This window comes from Lepisma saccharinum, chromosome 17 (genome assembly GCF_977018435.1).
Source record: "Lepisma saccharinum chromosome 17, izLepSacc3.1, whole genome shotgun sequence".
Lineage (NCBI taxonomy): Eukaryota > Metazoa > Arthropoda > Insecta > Zygentoma > Lepismatidae > Lepisma > Lepisma saccharinum.
In genome coordinates, this window is record NC_139245.1 from 30284652 (window position 1) to 30307351 (window position 22700).

The following is a 22700-nucleotide window of genomic DNA, read 5'->3' on the forward strand; positions in this document are numbered from 1 at the left end:
GAACGCGGAATGCCTTCGTTTTTAGGTTTGTTTCTTCTTCTCTTCCTTTCCCTTATGCCGTTAAGCGTCGGGTACCTCGTTCTGTCCATCTCATCCACTCCGTCCGTCATTCTTCTCATTTCGTTCTTAATTTTACCTTATTTTAGTCCTATCTTTTCTATTCTATCTTCCCATGCATTTCTTGGCCTGCCTCTTCCTACTCTACCCTCAACCCTCATCTACATCACTTGCTTGGCTGTCCTATCTTCATTCATTCTATTTATGTCCATACCACTTCAGCTGGCGTTCCTCTACTACTTCAGTCATTGTTTTCTTTTGTTTTACCTCTTCCCTTATTCTTTCGTTTCTTATTCTGTCTCTTCGAGTTTTCCCCACTGTTCTTCTGAAATATTTCATCTCTATTGCTTGAAATTTACGTAATATTTATCTTGTAGTGCTAAGCTCTCTGTGCCATAGCCCATGATGGGAACTACAATTGAGTTGTAGAGTTGCATTTTTGTTTTTGTACTAATCTCTCTTTTTCTCACTAAAGTATCACTCATTAGATAGTGTGCTGATGCTGCCTTCTTTGTCCTATTCATTATCTCTTCATCATTTTTCCCACTGCTACTTATGATGGTTCCTAAGTATTCATATGTTTCTACTTTCTCCAGTTGTTTCCCTTCGCATATTATATTCAGGGCTTCATTTTCCTTGTCCTCTTTAGTCTTTTCTATATTAAACTTCATGCCTTTCCTTTTAAGTTCTTCATACCATTTTTCCACTGCTTGCTGAAGTCTCTCAGGTGTATCTGATATCACTACGATATCATCGGCATATAGTAGTGCTTGGATATATATTGGCCTTAATCTTAAGAGAACTAAACCTAACATCGAAGGCGTTTATCCTAAAATTCCGCGCTGTTAAGTGAGACTTCCGGGTTCAAATCATGGCCTGGGCATAGTTGTTCTATGTGAGTCTCCCTTCATAATTTTAATCTTATCATAGCTCGTCGCAAATTACCCAAAAGTGACAGAAAAGCAACTTAAAATATACTAATTCAATCAATCAAACTTCATCTTGTGTGATGATTGTCGCTATTGGCTTGAACGAGCACACATCCAAGCGACACTATACATCAGGTTGGAACAGTTATAGATCCAACAAGCTGTCTGAAATCTCGGAAAGTATGCGAACTACAGGCTTCCCCGTATTTTTAACTAGCGACACTAGCGCCACTGCTCCCGCGCCAGGGTTTCAGATGGGTTGGTGGATCTATAGCTTGCGCTTGTGATGGGGAGAAAGCGAGTGGGCAGCAAAGCAGTGCGAGTCTTCCTCCATGCACTCGATTCCCGTCTCACGCGTTCGTTCGTCGAGCCTACTTGCGCAGACTTGTTTTCCTTCGGTTGCTCTAGAGATACCCGGTACAGTACTTCGTCATTCTGGTAAAGAGCAAGTTGGTGGCTGGATGGCGTGGATCACGGCTTTTGTTTAGTAAACAATGTTTCGTATCCTATCTTGTTCATGTCTCTTATTTCGCCACCACCATTTCATGCAAAAACTGATTGCCTCGTATTACCAAAATGTGATCCAAAAAAGTTCTTCACCTGGAGGAAACCACCAACAAAGCCGCTAACAAAACAACACGGAAACTACCTCCGCATCTATAATACATAAAGAAAAATACTCCCGTAGAGAAGCAGCCCCAACACTTCGCGGCAAACTTCAACTGACCCTCTGTCCCCAGTCGCACTTAACTCTGATCAAATACGTAGAATCCAATAGGAGCGAAATTATAATAATCACCGTCGATTTGTAATCAAGGGGGTCCGGGTTGGATACTCAGTGGAGGCACTTGGTGCTTTGTATCAAACTCCAGTCCCAATTAGCCTTTTTGCACATTAAGTGGACCTAAGACATAATAAACGCATTCTCAAGTACCGAACCCGAAACTCAAGATACGTCAGTATCGAGATTATGCCAATTTTATCCGAATCATACAGTGAACATCCGAATTGGTCCATTCCCACTATCACTTAATTCTTGACTGGTAGAACGTTAAGTAACAATGAGAAAGGAAACGTGGAGATTGAAACATGTACTTGCTATTCAGCTTCCCACCTTGTAATTAAAGGTCCTACTAGAGGAGACAAGAATGTAAAGAGTAACTTTTGAGAACGCACTCGACCTTTCTTCCACGTAACTGTATTCTTTCAGGTTAGCGAGATTCTGGTCAGTATAATTCTCCGGAGGGTCTCCTGTGTGTGTGTGTATGTGATATCAGTAATCTCGACTGCGATTAGCCATAAGAAGAGTCGTGAAATATAACAAATGCAACACTGACTAGAAGTTTTCTCTTTCGGCGCTTCGTAAAACAGTATCCAACCACTGACAACGTTCCTTTCATGCCGATCGACGTACATGTGCGTGTAACATGTTCGAACTTGCCATATTATCCCATGCCGACTTTGGGGGTGTGGGGAAGGTAATTTATGCCCCCCCCCCAAAAAAATTATCTTAAGTTGGCACGTCTGTAATATCCTATGATGCTGCATCATTTTCGGATTTGGCGCCGGCATATCGCTAAATGGTTGTTTTAGCTTGCTCGAGGACACGCTACCAACGCCGCCTGGGGAACAGAGACGGAACTAAAACTGCGCGGCAAGTTAGAGGAGACCGTTTGCTTCCTTCTGCCTTCATAGCCGATCGAAAATAAGTGTATATTTACTTAGATGGTAAGTCTAGCAGTTTCCATGGTTACTGTTAATAGAAGCCGAACATATCACTTGATATTTTCTAAACTTTCAGACAATTTTGTACAGTGTAAATATAACGCATTTTTCCCTTTTTTTTACCATCCCTTTTGTGTTTTGGACGTAATGTAATTGCTGGTTCTGGCCTCATTCACCGACCACGGTCAAAATGAAAATACAAGCGCGGTATACGTGCATACAAAAGAACGTCATTAACCCCCCGCGAACAAATAGACAAAAGACATTATCCCGAACACACGACCGTCATGGATAATTTTTTTCCCTGTCCGTAACGCAACGATTTTCTAAACGTCAATAACTTCTGTACTAGAGGGCGGGAATTGCGTTTCATTGTTCGTGTCAAACTCCAGTGTTGGTGTGTGTGTGTGTGCGGGGGTGGCAACGAAAAGTCGCGAAACATGCTTCCGCCATCCATCAAAAGGTGATTACATTGCCTTTATACATAGAAATCTACCGCCGATTGACATTTGGCATGATGTTGCTTCATTACACCACCCACGCCTTTGTGGAAATCTTATTACAGGTTGATAGGGAACTGATATGTTGCAAGGAATTACGGGATTCCAAGTTTGAGGGTTCTTTTTTCTTTTCTTTTTTTTAAATGTTAAGTAAGCTGCATGTTGAAACACATTTTATTTCCGCTGCTTTTTGTTTTTACCTGCTTAGGCTAATCATGACTATGACAATGAGTGATTAGATGAAACTGTCCAGGCTGGGCGTCGAACCAGGGAACTTCCATGGAGAGATCGAAACTTTGCCTGCAAGCCAGCACATTGAAAGTTAAATCGTAATATGACCCTCTAACAATCACTTAGCTAGTTTCTGGCCCAGCGTTTTAAAATGTCTGGTGGCCCAATTTCTATTTTATTTTCCCCTTTCGGCTATTAACCAGGTTAATCTATCCTGGGCACGCCATAAGTAGTGCATAGTAGCATTAGCAGCGTTTGTGACAGTTCTATTGCTTTCACCCGCAGTGAAACACATAAGGTTACTTTCACCTTGGATGTTCAATCTTTTGTTGCTTTCACCCGCAGTGTTCAGTCTTTGGTTGCTTTGACCCCCGCCCACGGTGTTCAGTCTTTGGTCCATGTCACCCCCCCCCCACGGTGTTCAGTCTTTGGTTGCTTTGACCCCCGCCCACGGTGTTCAGTCTTTGGTCGATGTCACCCCCGCCCACGGTGTTCAGTCTTTGGTCGATGTCACCCCCCACGTTGTTCAGTCTTTGGTCGATGTCACCCCCCACGGTGTTCAGTCTTTGGTCGATGTTACCCCCCACGGTGTTCAATCTCTGCTTTTCTTACACCCGCGGTGTTCAATCTCTGGTTTTCTTACACCAACGGTGTTCAATGTCTGGTTTTCTTACACCCATGGTGTTCAATCTCTGGTTTTCTTACACCCACGGTGTTCAATCTCTGGTTTTCTTACACCCACGGTGTTCAATGTCTGGTTTTATTACACCCACGGTGTTCAATCTCTGGTTTTCTTACACCCACGGTGTACAATCTCTGGTTTTCTTACACCCGCGGTGTTCAATCTCTGGTTTTCTTAGACCAACGGTGTTCAATGTCTGGTTTTCTTACACCCATGGTGTTCAATCTCTGGTTTTCTTACACCCACATTGTTCAATCTCTGATTTTCTTACACCCACGATGTTCAATCTCTGGTTTCTTCCGCGCAAGGTGTTCAGACTTTGGGTGCTTCCGCGCAAGGTGTTCAGACTTTGGTTGCTTATACCCGCAGTGTTCAGTCTTCCTCGCTTTTAAAAGCCATCCCCTTAACATTGCAACGTATTGGGGAAGGATGGAGATACGGCCCTACACATGGACGATTTGAACCATTCGTGTGCCTCCAGAGCTGTTACAGTGCCCACCTGAAAACATCCATCCCAGGAATCGAACCCGAATTTCCCGCGTGACTGACAGACACAACACCGACTAAGCTCCTGTGGCTTTCTCTACGGGTAGCTAATTCCGGATAAAAAATTATCGGTATTTCATTCTATCATCACTTTCAAGATGTCTGGCTAATTATAAATCCATTATCCGGATATTCTTCCTACTCGCGTTGGTTGCTAAGAGACTGCTTGAAATAGGCACTTTACAGCCATTAGCCTTTCGACTCTATACGCTCGTTCATTATTCAAGAAAATATCTATGAATAACATGTTAAAACAATCCCCTTGTGAGGAACGGGGAGATCAATCATTCGCGCAGAGCAGAAGAGATTGTTTATTTTCCCGCGGGAGAAGGAATTCGCGTCAAAGAAAGCATGACGCACCATAAACCGCCACAGGAGTTCCTTCAGATGCCTTCCAATTGCGCGGTAATCTCGTCTGCGGCTTTTCTTCAGAAGGACGTCCTCGTGATTAAGTGCTCCGGGGGGTCACTGCCCCCCTTTCCCCCCAATAGAAGGGTGTCCGGGACCTGACTGATCCATCAATCAACCGGCAGTTCTTGCTGACATTGTAAAATGAATAACAACATCGGGAAGATGTGTCGCTTTGTAGTCTCCAACCAGCCTCTTTTCAGCCCCGTCAGGCGTTGTCTCCAGAAGTTCTTTATTCCTTGATCATTCTCTTCCTTTGATTTCTCCGGCTTCCTCATGCTTACTGGCGCCATATTTTTTTCTTCTTTTTTTAATCTTGAAGGGATTTTTTCCCATCTCTGCATCTTCTGCACCCTTCAAGAGATTTTTCCCATCTGCGTATTTTGCACCCTTTTACCCTAAGAGATCACTTGGCTGTGCTTTTACCCCCGACACCGTTATCTGATAAGGTGTGCATCCACGTTTACATTGAACGCTATGCGCTCTGGTATTGTCTTGTTGTAAATCAGTCTCTTGCCGCATCCACCAACGCGTATACTTAATTACAGTAAAATCCATGTAAGAGGGCTGTTCAATAAAGAATAATCATTATTTTTTTTGACAAACCTTTTCTCATACTCACAATTGATGTTATTTTTTTCCTCAAAGTTGTCGACATTGGATGCGATACAATTGTCCTAGTATTTTTGCCCGCCTACAAAGACATGCCGGAAGCCGCCGCTTTTTGATAGGTTCTTCAAAATCGCCTTCACTGCTGATTCTGATGATAGATAATGATGTAGCTAAGTTTCATCTGCAGTAATTATCTCGTCTTCCTATAACATAATCTTCACCTGCGAGCAAACTTGCACGCGTGTTGTTCGGGTCACACACACACATTTGTAATTTTTCTGTTAACAACGTGTGAGTGGTACTCAGTGAAATTTTCAGTATTTCTGACGACCTTCTCTCAGAATTTTAGCAACGGTTTGATCTAAGAGCAATGGTCGCAGCTCTGGGTCCACCTTCCTCTGAAATTGAATGTCACCTCCCTCCAAACATTTAAACCACCTTCTAGCTATGATATAGTGAAGACCACACTCTCCATAGGCCTCCTGTAGCATTTCATAGACCTCAGCTGACGATTTGTTCAGACAAAAGCAAAATTTCAACGCAGCGTATTGTTCGTCCAACATGTTGCCTCCGTTATTCCTGTAGGCGGAATTTAACGTGTGTCAGGTTCACACCTGTGACAGCCGTTCAACTGAAGTCAAAACAATGAAACTAGTACCATGTGTGCATTACACATTAAGCTAATAATATATCATAAAATTAAATTTTAGCGCGAGAAATTGTGTGAGTAACTAAAATAATAATCATTCTTTATTCAACAGTCCACGTATTTCCGCCTGTTGCTTGAATTTCTTCAGTAAATCCCCAACATCTTATCCCAGCTATGACACTTGCCTCATCCGGAATCAATCGAACTTTATGATAAACTGATTGGTTGTTGAGCGAAGGAAATGTGGCCAATCGCAACAATGATAATGAATGGTGATTAGATCAAAATTTTGAAAGAGCGCTCAAGAATCAAGCGCATGCACGGCAGGACACGAACCTGGGCCAGCTATTCGAACACACTCGTACATCGAGATAACGATGTCTTTGCGTTAGTTACAGTTGAGCAATACACTCTTCTTTCATTAAAATTTTAAATTAAGATTATTGAAAATATCAGAAACGTACATTTACTGACTTTGAATACTTTCCAGCCTCCGTGCAGCATAACGTACTGCAAATCCAAAGGTCACATGCTAGAACTTTAACGCACTGATATATCTTTGAGATTATCATCGAATTCGTCAGTTCATAGTTAATTCTGATCGTCGCGATTAACCCAAGAAGTAGAAGAACGACGTAGTGTTACCGAAGTAGAAAAATACATAGAAACGCAGATAGAGAGGAAGATAAAAGAAGAGTAAGATGGAGAGGAAAATAGAGATATAGGTGGAGAGGAAATTGGAAATAGGGAAAGATGCAGAGGAAATTGGATATAGAGGAAAATAGAGAGAGAGAGAGAAATAGAGTAGATGGAGAGGAAAATAGAGTATGGAGGGGAAAGTAGAAATAAGTTGGAGGGGAACATAGAGAGACAAGTTGGAGGGGAACATAGAGAGACAAGATGGAGGGGAACATAGAGAGACAAGATGGAGGGGAACATAGAGAGACAAGTTGGAGGGGAACAGAGAGACAAGATGGTGGGGGAAATAGATAAACAAGATGGAGGGGAAAGTAGAGAAACAAGATGGAGGGGAAAATAGAGAAACAAGATGGAGGGGAAAATAGAGAAACAAGATGGAGGGGAAAATAGAGAGACAGGATGGAGGGGAAAATAGTGAGACAAGATGAAGGGGAAAATAGTGAGACAAGATGAAGGAGAAAATATATAAAGATGGAAATGAAAGTTAAGAGATAAAGATGGAGAGGAAGATAGAAATAGAGATAGATGTAGAGGAAGATAGAAATAGAGATAGATGGAGAGGAAGATAGAAATTGCGAGAGAAGGTGAACAGGAAAGTAGAGAAAGATGGAACGACAATAGAAGAAGATAGAGAAAGATGGAGAGGAGAATGGAAAGCAAAATAGAAATAAACGTAATGGAAACAAAAAGAGAGAAATAAAGATAGAATGAACTTGGATGCTGTAGCGTTGATCTTACAAAGAACGACATCACTGATAAGAACTCATTCTTTTGTTTTTCCTTTTTTTCATGAGTTCCAAGGAGTGAATTGTTTTTGCAGGGGCTTGCATCATGCCAACAGCGCAAACTTTCATTCCACTCCTTTTTAATTATGTCCCAGAATCGTAAATAATCTGCAGGCAATTAGCGGAATTTATTAATCCACCCAGTGCCATGTAAAATTAAAGCAATTACCAGCCAACTTCGCAGTAAATAACTCCGATGCCAGTTACTGCGTCCCGCCAGATAAAAAGACGTTCCCGCCGGGAATCGTGAAGTTGACAACTGCAGTAATGAACTTCCGACGCTTTTAAATCACTTTTAACCGTTCGTGGCAAAACATAATTTGGAACAAGTTTGAAGCGTTTTGAAGTTTTTCCATAGAATAGCTGACACCGTGCATTGGGCAAGGATGCAGTTCCCGTGGGAAGTGTCAATGTATTCACGAGAAGTCTGCGCAGACATGTTTAGCGTAACATCTTTATGTTCATTAAAGGGATATCTAACTATCACCCTCGTACTTTAACAGGGGGTGATATCCAGTGGCGTGCCCTGGATGGGTCAGTGGTGGTCCTACTCCTTATGTGTAGTTGGGGCCCCACACTTTCTCGATCACGGCCAAAGGTGGGGGTATTGTGATCAGCAGCACGCCAGAGTTTCCTCCAGGTACTCAATTTACGCGACGCTGGGTGGGCGCCGAAGCCGCGGAATAGGCAAAACCTAGAATTGACTGCTAAGAATAAAAGTCTCTATGACCCTGGAATGAAACTCCTAGACATGATACTTCGATCCACTCTTGAATACGGAATACAAAGGAGGATGCTTGAGAAAAGTCAGAAAAGAGAAATTCCGAGAAACATAAATTTTAAAAAATGTTAGGCTAAATGTGACACCCTATGAGTTACTTCTAAAAGCTATACACTGTAAATTAAATACCAAAGTAACTCCTTGTGAGTTACTGGAAAAGCAAATTACATTGAATTACTTGCAACATTATCTGTGCGTTACAACCCAACGCGGTCCAACACAAACTGACATACCATAATTCTGTATTAATCAGTGACTTCACGACGTGCATCATAGAACACTAATTTCTAATAACATATTTCGCAATTCTCTGAAATTCAATTAATATTCTATTCCGATTCTCCGAGAATATCTAACATATCACAGCATGACCTAAGCAAACCTAAACGGTCCCAAGCGAATCATATGCAGCGCAACTTGTACCAACCCAAATCTACCCGAGTCAACATGCCTCAACCTGACATACTCTATTTTGTCTCCGTGGCGCTTCGATGCCAGGGATTCAGGTTCTAATCTCGGCCCGGGCTTGAATGTTCTTTGTGAATGTCCCTCTATGAAGTTCATAATGTCATTATTCATTCTCATCGACGTGATTATTCAGAGTGCCAAAAATGCGGCTTTATTCTAATTCAATCAATGAAAAGGACTCATACGTATGTTATAGAACAAAGCTTTAATAATGACAGCATATCTCCACTTCTCTAAAAAGTCAGTTAGAGAATTGGCCTCCCCGATGGCGTAGTGGTAAAGTCGTAGCTTTGTAATCAAGGTATCCTTGTTTCAATACCCGGTGAAGGAAATGACAGTGGTTTAGATACTACCGGAATCAGTTCCGATTAGCCTCTCTGTGCATAAAGTGAACTTAGAAGAGCAATCAAATTCAATAGTTTTAGTTTTATTCCAATTCTTCGAAAGTGTCTAGACAACATTTTAAACTCAGGACAAGAACGTTCGAAGTACTCTGAACAACAGTACGTATTTTCACTTTATCACTTGGAATGCAAGTACTTATTTCAAAGTGCACGAATCTTAAGTAGAAGCCTCGTCATTAACGTTGAATCCCAAATTCACTTCGACGTTTATTAGATGTCCCCCGAATAAATTGGTCACCGAATATATCCCCAATAACGAAACGTAACTGCGTGAGAGAAAAGATGTGGAGGAAAGATACAGAAGTATTGATTTTGCTGCCCCACTTCTGGTATGTAACCGCTTTGTATCCCAGTGGACTCTTGGCAGACAACGCTCTCTCAGATTTTTTTTTCCTCCCGCATGATCGTGTTAAGCACTGCATCAGTTCCCACTGGTGACCGACGTGGTTGGGGATGTAGGGATTTTCGCGATACCCTGGTGGTTAGGTCTGTCAGCTTGTAATTAGGTGGCCTTTGCTCGATTCCCGACGGTTTGTTTCTATTCTCCTCGCTATTCAATGGCGAATTTAGATCTAGCCTTGGTAAATGAACAGGCCAGTGTTTTCCAGTCGTAATCTCACAAATTTGGATCTTTTTTAATACGTACCAGAGATAATTTACTCTTTCAAGGCCAACCTACATTCTAAATATGGACACACAGAGGGGGAGGGAAGGCTTGCTTCTATCTCTTTTTTCTCTAGAACTCTACTTTTCTGTCTATCTTTTCTCTGTATCCCTACTATCTCTGTGCAACCATTCTCCTTACTGTATTTCTATTGTCACTCTTCTCTCTATTTTGTCACTTTTCCCTTTCCACTCGTCTTTCTCCCTTTCTTTAGTCATTCTTCTCCTTTCCAACCTTCTCTCTTCCTAGATTTTTCCTTTGTCACTCTTTTTTCTCTATCTCTTTCCTTTGTCACACTTCTCTCTCTCTCTTTCATCTGCCACCCATCTCTTTCTATCTCTTTCCTTTGTCACCCTTCTCTTTTTATATCTCTTTTCTTTGTCACTCTTTCCTTTTCTAACCTTGCCTATCGTTTTCCTTTGTGACCCTTCTCTCTTTTTCTTTTGTCACCCTTCTCTCTTCCCTTTGTCACCCTTCTCTCTTCCCTTTGTCACCCTTCTCTCTTTGTTTTGAATTTCCTTTTCCACCCTTCTTTATATCACTTTCCTTTGTTATTTTCTCTTTTTGCTTGTCACTCTTCTCTATCTGTCTATCTTCTCTGTCTGTCTATCCCCCACACTTTCAGCTTTTATTCCATCTACGTATGTAGGAGAAGAGAGAGGGATATATATAGTAGATAACTCTTCCCCCTCCCAAAAAAATGAATATTAGGTTTGTCTTGTCTTTGAAGACTGGCAAAAACGCCGGCCCCCGTGGCGGAGTGGTTAGCACATAGCGCTACGACGTCTGGGGACCAGGGTTCGAATCCCGGCTTGGGCATGGACGTTTGCGATGTCTATTCATCAATTTCATCATATCATCATCACTCATCCCCATCTTCGCAAATTAGCCAAAAGTGGCACAAGAAGCGAAGTATAATAAATATCAAAATCAAAGATGACTGGCATAAACACTGGGAAGTACATCGCATCCAAATTCCCTGAAGTCACTGCGGAACAATGATAGAGGCTCCTACTACTATTTTGTTGAGTGTATCATACGTTTTGCTTCAATGGAAGTAATAAAAAAATCTCAGAATACCGGACCCTTTCCGGCAGTTGTTTGTATATTCATATATTTTTTTGCCTTTCTAGTTTCCAATACTGAATTTCGAATAAATTAGCAGCGGCGCTTGGCGCAAAAACATTAACCCAGTTGATTCTGTGGAGAATGAGTTGCGACTGGTAATAATTTTGATAAATTAAAGAGAGAACTTTTTTAAAGCTACTACTCCCAGAGCTATCCTGATAATGAATACAGGTATTTTACGATTCTGAAACACTAAACACAATTTTGGAGCACAGAAGTAATAATTCACACGAAAACATGACTGTGGGCCATGCTATCAGTTAGCAGCCTACAACGCAAAGCCTCATAATTCCTGGCAACGCGATTTCTGTGTTTTCTGATAAGTCATACCGCCTGTAATTGAGCGTAATTAGCCTGTTCCACTGCAAACTGTCATTTTCCTCATATTTATCCTCACGCAAAAGCGCATATATGTAATTTTACGGATCCTTGGCGAGAACTTCGCAGATCAGATATAAGAATTGATTACTGGACCAGGAGAAATACGCACGGAGCAAGGCTTTTACTGGTATCGCGTTTCTTGTCAATGTTTCATTATTTCGTGCTCGCGCAATATGGCAACCAGTGACTGCTGCATATGTACTAATGTTAAACTATACCTTCTGAATATGGAATGTCAGTTTCACATGCTTGTTTTTGAAAGGCCTATGTTCATATTGCTGATAGCGCTATTATGACACGATAGTATAATTTTCTAATGGTTGCTGCATTGTGCTAAGTTTACTGTGATTAGGGTCGAGATAGCTTCTTCACTGTAGTAGTTTCTTATGCGTTAATTTTACTATTCATTAAATAATATTTGTGTCGCCCCAGTCGAATCTAGACATGTTTCCATTTGCAAATAGGAAGTTCAACATCTGCGAGTGCATAAATTATCTGCGACTTGCACAAGATTAGAATGCTCGAGAATTAATCTGCATTTCTTAAAAACAACAAGAATAATAATTATGTAAACGTTTTTGGCATTGAAAAAGTATATTTGAAAGGTATGTTATTTACAACTTTGACTATTTCATGTAAATATTGTAAATATCTAAACTGCATGATGTAATTATGTAAATCCATAGACACGTGTATAGATCGACCAAGTTTCCTTGGCATTTTGTAAACAACCATTTAGTATAAAAAGGAACCCAATTTCTGTATATTTGGGCTACCTTACCCGATTGCTGGTATCATAAGTCTACCTCGTAGGGAGAACTGCCCGGTCCTTTGTGGACTCTGCAATTTGCTTGGGTTAGTTTCTCATAAACCTGCTGCTTCGGCTCTAGTGTCTTGCGATTCAAAAAATAATCGAATAATCTTGGAAGGGTTACCCGTTTCAGATTTACCATCAAATCTGCATCACTTAACTTAAATCCAAGATTGCCAGTGGATAAGTGTTATTGTATACTGTGCATAAACGGAAATAAACCAGACTTTATTGGAAGAAAGTTCCATACCCTTTCATTCTTAACTTTAAAAAAAGGTAAAAAATCCGACACCAGTGGCCAAGTCAGGGCCTGCAATTTAGTTACCCTAATAAACTAACTGAGAAGTCCGATCCAGGGTAACTTAGTAACCAGACCTAGGTCCTAGAAGACCAGTGTAGGTGTGTGTCATATTTTTCACATTTCGGTTAATTTTACTGTTAGGATTTTATGTACGAATCTCGGAAAACGTTGTATGCTCATTGTTATATGGATATTTCACATTCATAGATTTATGAAGACAGTTTATCTTGTCCATAAGTAAAACTATTTTACATATTTAAAAGCTGGCACACACAAGGTAGTGCAGTAAAGGAATAAATATGCTCAGATTATGGGAAAATGTATTGAATTTGGAAGAAGTATTTCCAAGTTCTTACAAACACTATCTTGAAATTTTGTAATAAAATGATAATAACCTGTGGCGCTACAGCCCTTGAAGGGCCTTGGCCTATCTCCCGACTGCCAGTCTCCCTCCCACAATCCTACCTAGAGGTGTGGAGATCTTCAACGTGTAATAGGGTGACATCGAACCCTCAGCCGTTATAGTAGATTTCCCAGACCGGGTTACGCTACTCAACTCGTAGCTCCCTAATTTCCTCACGATGGTGGGTTGCCACCGGCCCTATACACAGGCGAAAACTCAGAGACTGCACCCAGGCCGACTCGAACCCATGCCGTCCCGCAGTCTGAGTCTAAAGCACAACGCCTTAGACGACACGGCCATTTATTATGTAATTAATGTAAAATGTTTGTTAATACGATAAGAATGGATGGGATCCTTCAATAACATTTTCGTTCTCTTTTCTTTACAGTAACAAAATTCATCCGTATTGGAATAGCAGACAAGAATGACAACCCACCGTATTTCGACAAGGGCCTGTATGAAGCAGAAGTCGATGAAAATGAGGATATTCAACATACTGTACTCACCGTCACCGCCAAAGATCACGACGAATGTAAGTACTCTGCTTTGAGCTTGCTTTTCTCTTTGATGATGTAGCTTGGCCTCAGGAGAGATTGGGTTTGAATTGTGTCTGTTTGCAGTGTATTCTTTTTCAGAGCAGAAGACAACTTGTCCAGAAGATACGGAGGCGTAGCTTGTCTGTGAGGCTGTTCCTTGTTTCTAAACGTTGTTCCTTATGTGTAGCTTAGTTGTTTCCATGGTTACGTAAAGATTTTGCATGTACATTTCTCTGTACTTCGAAGTTTTCAACAATTGACTGTTATGGATTCTTGTTCGTTGGTCATTGTTGAGCTTGGTCGAATTGATCTGGCTTGTATGTGTATCCACCCTCTGTTCTTGAATCATGTCTAGGATTTGTACACTGTGAGGGAAAAGTTGTTTCTCTTCTTCCGATAGTAGCTGCAGTCCAGGTTAACATATCCCCAACGATGTTTCCTGTATTAGAGATTTGCAGCTTCAGATTGTATGCGCGTTCTGTAATTTATGTGTTTGTCTAAAGATGCAGATCGAACTTCTCCGTTGGCGTAGTACTACCGCTTTCTCCATGTAACAAAGAGGTCTTGGACTCAAACCCAGGTGAATGCTATTGCACAGTGGTTGTGATCCCAATCTAAATTGTACATACAGTTCCTGTTACTCTATCTGAGCATAAGGTGAACTAAAAGAAAACGTTTTAGGATCATCCACGAATACATAAATTTAATCACTATTTTCATGCAGTTTTCTTCCACACACTATACATTGTCGTGGGATTAGTTGCAGATAATTCTAGCAAATGCAGTGCAAGATTCCAGATTTATTTATTTTTAAGAAATAATCTTGAAAAGTACACAGAACTGCAATTGCTTCAAATCAAGCTTGATGCATTTTTTGGGTATCAATATTTATTTATTTCTTATAAATGATCGTCTCCGTTCTCAATTCATGCATTTTAATGCCTCACACGGAACAGCAGCTGATAAAAGTACAGTTTTATGCATTTCTCTGTAGAGTTTGATGCATCAAAAGTAAATCATTAGCAGTTCATGTACTTACGTATTACTGGAGCCAATGTGTACATTGATACATTTTGCGTTCTATGTCGTGAGATGTACTATTGCTGTTATTAACCATACATACGCTCATTACAAATCACCATAGCAACAATTTGCACTATCTAAAGACATAATTTGAAACTTTCAAAAGTAGTGCAATTATTCATGACTGCTTTGTTTGCCAATTAAATATCAAGTGAACTTAATGTGGTGTATTTACCATGTTACATTGTATTTTTCTCCCTGTTTTGTTGTCCTTTTCTCTTGTGCCTGATGAATGTTTTGAGAAAAATGAGACCACGTTTTGTTTTAGTTTATTTTTCGTCCACCGTTCCTTTTCTCTTCAAATACTGTACATCTTTTTCCATGCAGGGTGCACCCTGGTTTGTTAGTCAAGTTTTTTGTGTACCCATTATGAAGGAGAAGGGGCTTTCTGAATAACAAGCGCACGAACGCACACAGAAGCGCATGGGTCTGTTTGATGTTCAGAAAGTCAACTAACCAGGGTTTCGGGGTCTCATCACGTCTTTTTTATGTTGTTGGTCCAGCCATGCTCACAGAATAACTGAGGTCTCTGCTTGCAGTAAGGGAATCGTATGGTTTGGGGTTGTTCCTGTTGTCGTGAGTAGCCCCATGTAACCGTTCTCTGTGTGTGCATCTACCTGCTGACTATTTGAGGGAAGCTTATTTGCATTTCTTTTCTACTGTGCCTCGTTTTAAGTATATAAGTGAGTATACGGTATTGGACATGACTCATAACAATTGTCTGGTAGAGGCGGTACTGAGCATCATTCATAGTCAATCTTGTCTGGTAGAGGCGGTACTGAGCATCGTTCATAGTCAATCTTGTCTGGTAGATGTGGTACTGAGCATCATTCATAGTCAGTCTTGTCTGGTAGAGGCGGTACTGAGCATCATTCATAGTCAATCTTGTCTGGTAGAGGCGGTACTGAGCATCATTCATAGTCAATCTTGTCTGGTAGAGGCTGTACTGAGCATCGTTCATAGTCATTCTTGTCTGGTAGAGGCGGTACTGAGCATCATTCATAGTCAATCTTGTCTGGTAGAGGCGGTACTGAGCATCATTCATAGTCAATCTTGTCTGGTAGAGGCGGTACTGAGCATCATTCATAGTCAATCTTGTCTGGTAGAGGCTGTACTGAGCATCGTTCATAGTCATTCTTGTCTGGTAGAGGCGGTACTGAGCATCATTCATAGTCAATCTTGTCTGGTAGAGGCGGTACTGAGCATCATTCATAGTCAATCTTGTCTGGTAGAGGCTGTACTGAGCATCGTTCATAGTCATTCTTGTCTGGTAGAGGCGGTACTGAGCATCATTCATATTCATTTTTGTCTGGTAGAGGCGGTACTGAGCATCATTCATAGGCATTCTTGTCTGGTAGAGGCGATACTGAGCATCATTCATAGTCATTCTTGTCTGGTAGAGGTGGTACTGAGCATCATTCATAGTCATTGTTGTGTGCTAGAGGCGGTATCGAGCAGCACTCATATCCATTGTTGTCTGGTAGAGGCGGTACTGAATATCATTCATAGTGATTGTTGTCTGGTAGAGGCAGTGCTGAACATCACTCATATTCATTGTTGTGTGGTAGAGGCGGTATCGCTCAGCACTCATATCCATTGTTGTCTGGTAGAGGCGGTACTGAATATCATTCATAGTGATTGTTGTCTGGTAGAGGCAGTGCTGAACATCACTCATATCCATTGTTGTCTGGTAGAAGCGGTACTAGACGGTACTCACAGCCAGTGCACAAATTCTTGCTTACCCTGATATGTGACATACAGGGCGAGCATCAGCTTGCCTTTGGAAGATGGAGAGTGGCCGAACCTGTAATTGTGGTACAGTAGAATACATAAATATTATCAGGCAAATTGTCCACCGTTGTTTTCATTTATATTCATCTTGTATTCTTCGTGTTCTTTAAAGAATGAAATTACTTGTGCTGGTACGGAAGATTTCAACTGTTTCGATGGCCCTTTGTATCAATCTTGAACCTCCCATTGCCTAGAACTGCATCCCACTTTCCACACTTTTTTTCTGGAGTTATTTTAGTGTAGTGAATACATAAACACCAAGTGCCAGTGTTGGGGAAAATTAGCTCACTCCCTCCCCGCGGCCTGGACTGGGTTATGTTAAAATCCTCCTGTCCAACAGGATATTTGCTAGACTACTGTGATAAGTTTCCTCATGTCACATAAAGTAATGTTTCTTACAAATGGTTTGACGCAGTCGAGTTGCACCTTAACATACCACGAGGTTAACAAAAAGCACACTTGATTAAACGAAACTGTATTGCCCCCAGTTTCTTTCATTTTAAAATTAATATACTTGATTTTTGAAACATGCTGATAAAAACTACAAAATTACTGTCAGAACTCTAACTAGATCAATCGTGACAATATCAATTTACCCTCAAAGGAACAGTTGGGGATTTTCACAGGGCCATGGTGTTGAAAATTGTATTATTGAAGTAAATAGCACGAGTTTCCCCACCCCTACATATTAAACGCGTAACATATCAGGTGGGGGACAACTTGGAATACGTTTTGTAGGTACTAAGGGTTCAATCGAGCCTTGAGAAGTTTATCCCAAGAGTAGGAACTGAGGGTTTTCCCATTTCGAAGATGTAGAAAATGGGGTTATTGGAATAAGTAGAATGAATTTCTTCCACCCCCCTACAAACTTTGTGTGCAACATTCTAGATGGATAAAAAATTGGAATAACTTTTCTAGATATTAAGCAATAGCACTCCATTCTAGAAAGCCAGAGAACAGCGGCGATGCAACTCAATGTGCTAAACACTCGTGACCAAATTAAAAAACAATTTGTTGTTAATTAGTTTAGTTTAGACTGATTTCGGAGTTGTCAGTGGGTATTGAATGCTTCCATTTTCCACTAACAGAAAGTAGACAGGAACAACTAAAGAATGTAAAGATGTTTGTGATGCTTTACATGCATTTGCCAGTTTTAGAGGCCTTCAGTCACTAAGATTTTTGTAGTTACGTTAAGAAGGCCAGGGTGTTCTCTCACGTGTCCTCAAGCTTTGACAAGTGAAAGAATTCAGTCTTGGCCTTTCTTCAAAGAAGGATCCTTTGTTTGCTGTTTGGGATTTCAGTTTTCTAGACATGTCCCGAGAGCCTTAACGGGTTTACTGTGTTAGGTCCATTTACGCAATTCAAGTACTACTGTCGCGTGTGATGTTTCCTAGGAATAAGAATGAGCCTTGGGTGGGATTCCTTTGGGACGCTTCAGCCTTCCCCATTGGATAACCTATTAGGTCAACTTTCTTCGTCGGCCTTCAGTTCACGTCGCGGAGAAAGGCTTTCTCCTGGAAGGAGGATTACACATGCAACCAGCGGCGTGACTTCCGTAATCTTGTTTGTTGGGGGTTGCCTCAGAGAAGCAACAGCCTTTGGATTTGTGTCCCGGAGAAGGGACCCTGTCAGATTATTTAAATCGAGTTTTCCCCAAAAGTGCGAGGGGAAGCTAAGTCGAGCAGATCTCGGATGTCAACAAGAAATTCGATACCCTAGAGGCCGGATACCTCGTACGCTCGTCGTCGAAAGTAATGGTAGTTCTGCGAAGGCAATAGACTTAAATGGCTTTGTGAGGAGGTGCATTGTCGTTGTGAACGTCAGAGTGCTACATAACACACACGTTTACCACAGTGAGCCAAACAACAATTCCAACCTTCAAATTTCAACTGTCCGTGGTTCGAATCTTGGTCTAGGCATGGATGTTCTTTGCGAGTGTTCATTCATCAATTTCATCATATAATTTCTCATGTTCGCGATCAGTCAAAAGTGACAGAAAAGCGAAGTAAAATGTCCATTATTAACTCTGCAAGCTGACTCACTGCTTCTGGATATTTCCTTGTTTTTCACATATTTTTGTCTTTCCAATTCAATGTTCATCCTCATCGCCACGATTGACCTAGATAGTGTTGAAAGGAGACTTAAAATGATTTGAAATGTGACTCAACTGAATGGAAATTGACGGCTAAGAAAACTGAGGTACGTACCATCTTTTTTTCCTTTCTCTCCTGGGGCATTTGTGTAGACAGGTCAAATCTGTGCAGCTTCAAGTCGTTCAAGAGCGATTCGTTAAGGATCGAAAAAAATCATTTTCTCCCTCCCGATAGATTTTGTCTCATATTCTTATAACATGGGAATAATTGAATGGAAAACCCAGCAATAAAGTCGAAGGATACATTCAGGGTATTTTATTTTGCTTACGTTAATGCTACTTTGTGTACGGACGTTTTATTTAAGGACGATTAGATAATATTTATAGCTAAAATATAAACTCCCAAGTTCAATAATTTCGGAAGAAGTCCATTAGTTAGATTGTCATATATTTTTCCTCTGTTCATTTTAAAAATATATACCTCGCTAATACAACCGAAATGGGTGGCTGAGGTTATTTTCATGAGACTAAAAGGGTAGGATAAATGGTCGAAATGAATTTTCCCATGAAAATACATTCAGCTCGCATTTGATAGGCTGAAGTGAGGCAAATATTTCCTCCGGCGCATTTGTTATACATCTGTATATCCCTTCCAGCTTTGTAAATACCATACTATATTGCAAATTCAGGTCGATATTATTTACTGAACTTGTTCGATGTCGGAAAACTGCACAGATTTGGTCCTATGTTGTCGGTATTGTTTACGTAACATGTACTCGTAATTTTTTTTTCAGTTGTAGCGTGATGTATTTGAATTTTCATCCATCTATTTGCGAGAACTGTCTTCACATCTTCGGGTGTGAAATTTTCTTGTTTTGGGTAAGCCGACATACTGGATACTTATCCCGCTTGTGTCAGTTATCACTTTGTCAGAACAGTTTCGTTTCTGGAACAAGCAAATCGAAATTACTTTTAAAAAATCGTATCTCTTGGAGATTCCTGGATAATTTGACTGTGGAGTTATCTAGAAAATAGTATTGGACATATTTTCGGAGAAGATGTTCCATGGTCTATGGAACCCTAGGAATGGAAGATTCGATAGGACCATAATAGGAATAGTAGGGATTGTGAGATAAATAAGAGAAGATTGAAAAATATAAGGCAATATATGACAGTACGGCTGAGTGGATGTTGCTGGTTCTTTCCGAGAACAGTTCCTTTGTCATGCAAGAGAACCATCTGACGTCTCTGTAATTGAATTTCCTTTCTGGGAAGAGAAGTTGAATGTGGTGGTCTCAGGTGTTGGTGGGAAAGAGCAAATCAGTTTGGCGGAAGTGGTGCCACCCCTTCGATTGGGGCAGGAGCGCCATCTTGAAGCCTCCGTCGTTCCACGTCATCTATAAACATCACGTGACCTCCGAGGCTCCTCTTCTTCTGACGTCTCTTTCCCAGTGTTCTTTTCCTTTCGTCCTCAGCGCGGTGTTATCAGTTACAGGGAGATAATGAAGTCTGCCCCGCTATGTTCAGCGGCCGTTGACTTACCATGCGTGAATTTTCTGCATGAGGAAACAGCGTTGCCAACCCCCGATAAGGAAAAAGTGCTGTTCAGTCTGTGAAATTATGCTAGGACCAATAATAATAAATTATTGCTATTGTTGATAATTAGCGATGGTAATTTATTATTGTAATTATTTTTAGGATGATTGTAATTATAATTTATGCATCTACTTTCCGAGACGAGTTTAACATTTCACTAGAAAAAGTTTCAGATGTTTCGTCGATTTCAAAGCGGAACACTTTTACATTTGTGCCCCACAACTTTCAACCAATTTCTTGCCTTGGAATGTTCCTTGCGAGGTAAACTGGGTAGAAGTGATGAACAGAGGAGGTTGTGGTTGGAAAAGCATGTCCCTTGATCGGAAATAAGATCTGGATATAAATTTATTTTTAATTTCTCATAATATTATCCTTCGACGTGAACTTCTCCCTCCCAGAGAAACAATTTTGCTAGATTTTCACATTATGGAAGCACAAGGTGCTAGATGGCAACGAAGCTCATATTGTCCTAGGTTTAGCATCGCTATTCGAGGGTTGGCATCCCTGCAGCGAAACGTGTTCTTCTGCAAAGGTTTCCGACGTCAAACAAGATCCTGGCCGAATCTTTCCTAGAGCTCCGCGAACCATACGGACGTCGCCGATCTAGAAGTTTGCCGTGGAAAAAGGCAAAGGCGCCGTGGGGGAAGGGGGGACGTCGGCTCTGAAGAAACTAACGCAATATGTTTGTCAGGAACTTGGTTTGGTTCGTTTATTTTCCCTGAGACACTTGCTAGTTTTATGTTTGTTATATACTTTCTTCAAATCTTTCTCTCTGCCTTTCTCTTCTCAAAAGATGGAGCCCGATAACTTTGTCAGAGATTTTACTTTGTTGGGTAACTTCGTATTCCGTCTCACCTTCTTGTCTTGCGAAGTTTATTTGTATTTGTGTCACATCCTCGTCAGTTTGAAAATCCTGATGCATTTACTTGCATCGTCCAATCAAAAAATGCTTGACTGTCGCAATGCTTCATGTATTACAATTTGTACTTGCACACACTGTCTCGGGAATCTGTGGAGGAAGGCCGCGCATAACGGCGGAGAAGAGGAGAAGGCGAGTGGGCGGAGCAACGCAGAGTCTTGTTTTCATTCGGCGACATTCCCGAGTCAGAGCGTGAATGCGAAAATGAAAGGTTTCCCTAGTACGGTATGCAACCTGACAATTCTGTTTGTGTTGCGGGTTGACTAAAAGTAGCTAATCTCAATGGCGCAACAACCAAAGACTGCCACGTGACTCTTCAATAGGTGAAGTATAGTCAGCGCATCGAATCCCACAGCCGCTGCTTCTTCCTCGATTATACTCTGTCCCTTATCTCTGGAACAAGTGAACGAAGTTGTGACTTGAGACGGTTCCGCCAATGAACACGTGAGAGGCAATGGGATTGCGTGGAGGGGGAAAAGCGACTGCAGTTACAAGCCTTCGAAGCAGCGTGTACAGCTTCTCTCTGCCCACTCTAGCCCCACCCCCCTTTCCTGCTGCTTTGCGCTGCCTTGTTCCAAAGATGCCCTGGACAGAGTATAAATTTCCAGTCTCCATACTGTGCTTGGTTAAGATGGAAACTTAGGGGCACCCACCGGTGACCGTTTGCACCAAAGGCGTGAGCGCTAATAATACATCTACGTAGGAGTTATCTTGGTTGACTACCTGTAACCATCAGGTTCTTGATTCAGCTTTGCATCAAAACTCCATACCAGTAGTCCTCGTTCCATCATTCTCATACATTGATGACTTACTTGTGTTTACGTCTGTAAAACATCATCCGACACTCTTTCACTACAAACCTACTCGTGGAGAAAGAAATCTCGGCTGCAAAGGGCAGAAAAACGGATAATATTGCCCTCGGCACAAAAGGAAAAGCAACAACTGCCATAAAACAGCCCGGAAACTGCTGAGTTTTTGCAAAACTTCTTGCACCGTGTTTCTGCAAGCTCAGGAGGAGGGAAAAAAACAAACTCCTTGATTTGTGTGGTTCAGGCTCCATGCTTGTCTCGGAGACAACCACATCCGTCTACCCCCTTCTCTGTGTTGTCTCCCTCCGCCGGAGTAAAGCGGCTCGCTTAATTCACTTTCCGCTTTCCTCTCCGGGACTGGTTTTAAATAAATTCGTCGCCATTAACGGGAGAAGTGAGTGTGTAATAAAAGAAGGCGTGCGGATTTAGGATGCTAGTCGGCCGAGTTCTGGATGGAGTTCCGTTGTCAAACTTGCGTGCTCAGTGGTGCGGAAACTCGGGATCCACACTACAAATGAAGATGAAATTTAGTTCGAGCTCCGAGATTGATGCAGTACCTCTGAATGGCAAATTCTGAGATTTACCACTATGAAGAATGCTGAGTTCTGAACAAAAGGCACTGTGGCATAGTAGTTTGAGGAAAGTTTATTTTACTTCGAATTTCTGTCACTTTCGCCTATGAAGATGAATGGTGATGAAATGGATGAAGG

General features: G+C 41.3%; 1 protein-coding gene across 10 annotated transcripts in view; it reads left to right on the top strand.

Annotated features, from left to right (window-relative positions):
• Window positions 1–22700, top strand: part of CadN (neural cadherin) — a 1297121-nt gene that overhangs the window by 971915 nt on the left and 302506 nt on the right. For all 10 annotated transcript variants that reach the window (XM_083139244.1, XM_083139247.1, XM_083139245.1 and 7 more), the window contains one exon: window positions 13553–13696. In XM_083139244.1, the coding sequence (XP_082995370.1) occupies window positions 13553–13696 (144 nt within the window). The remainder of the gene's footprint in view (window positions 1–13552; window positions 13697–22700) is intronic.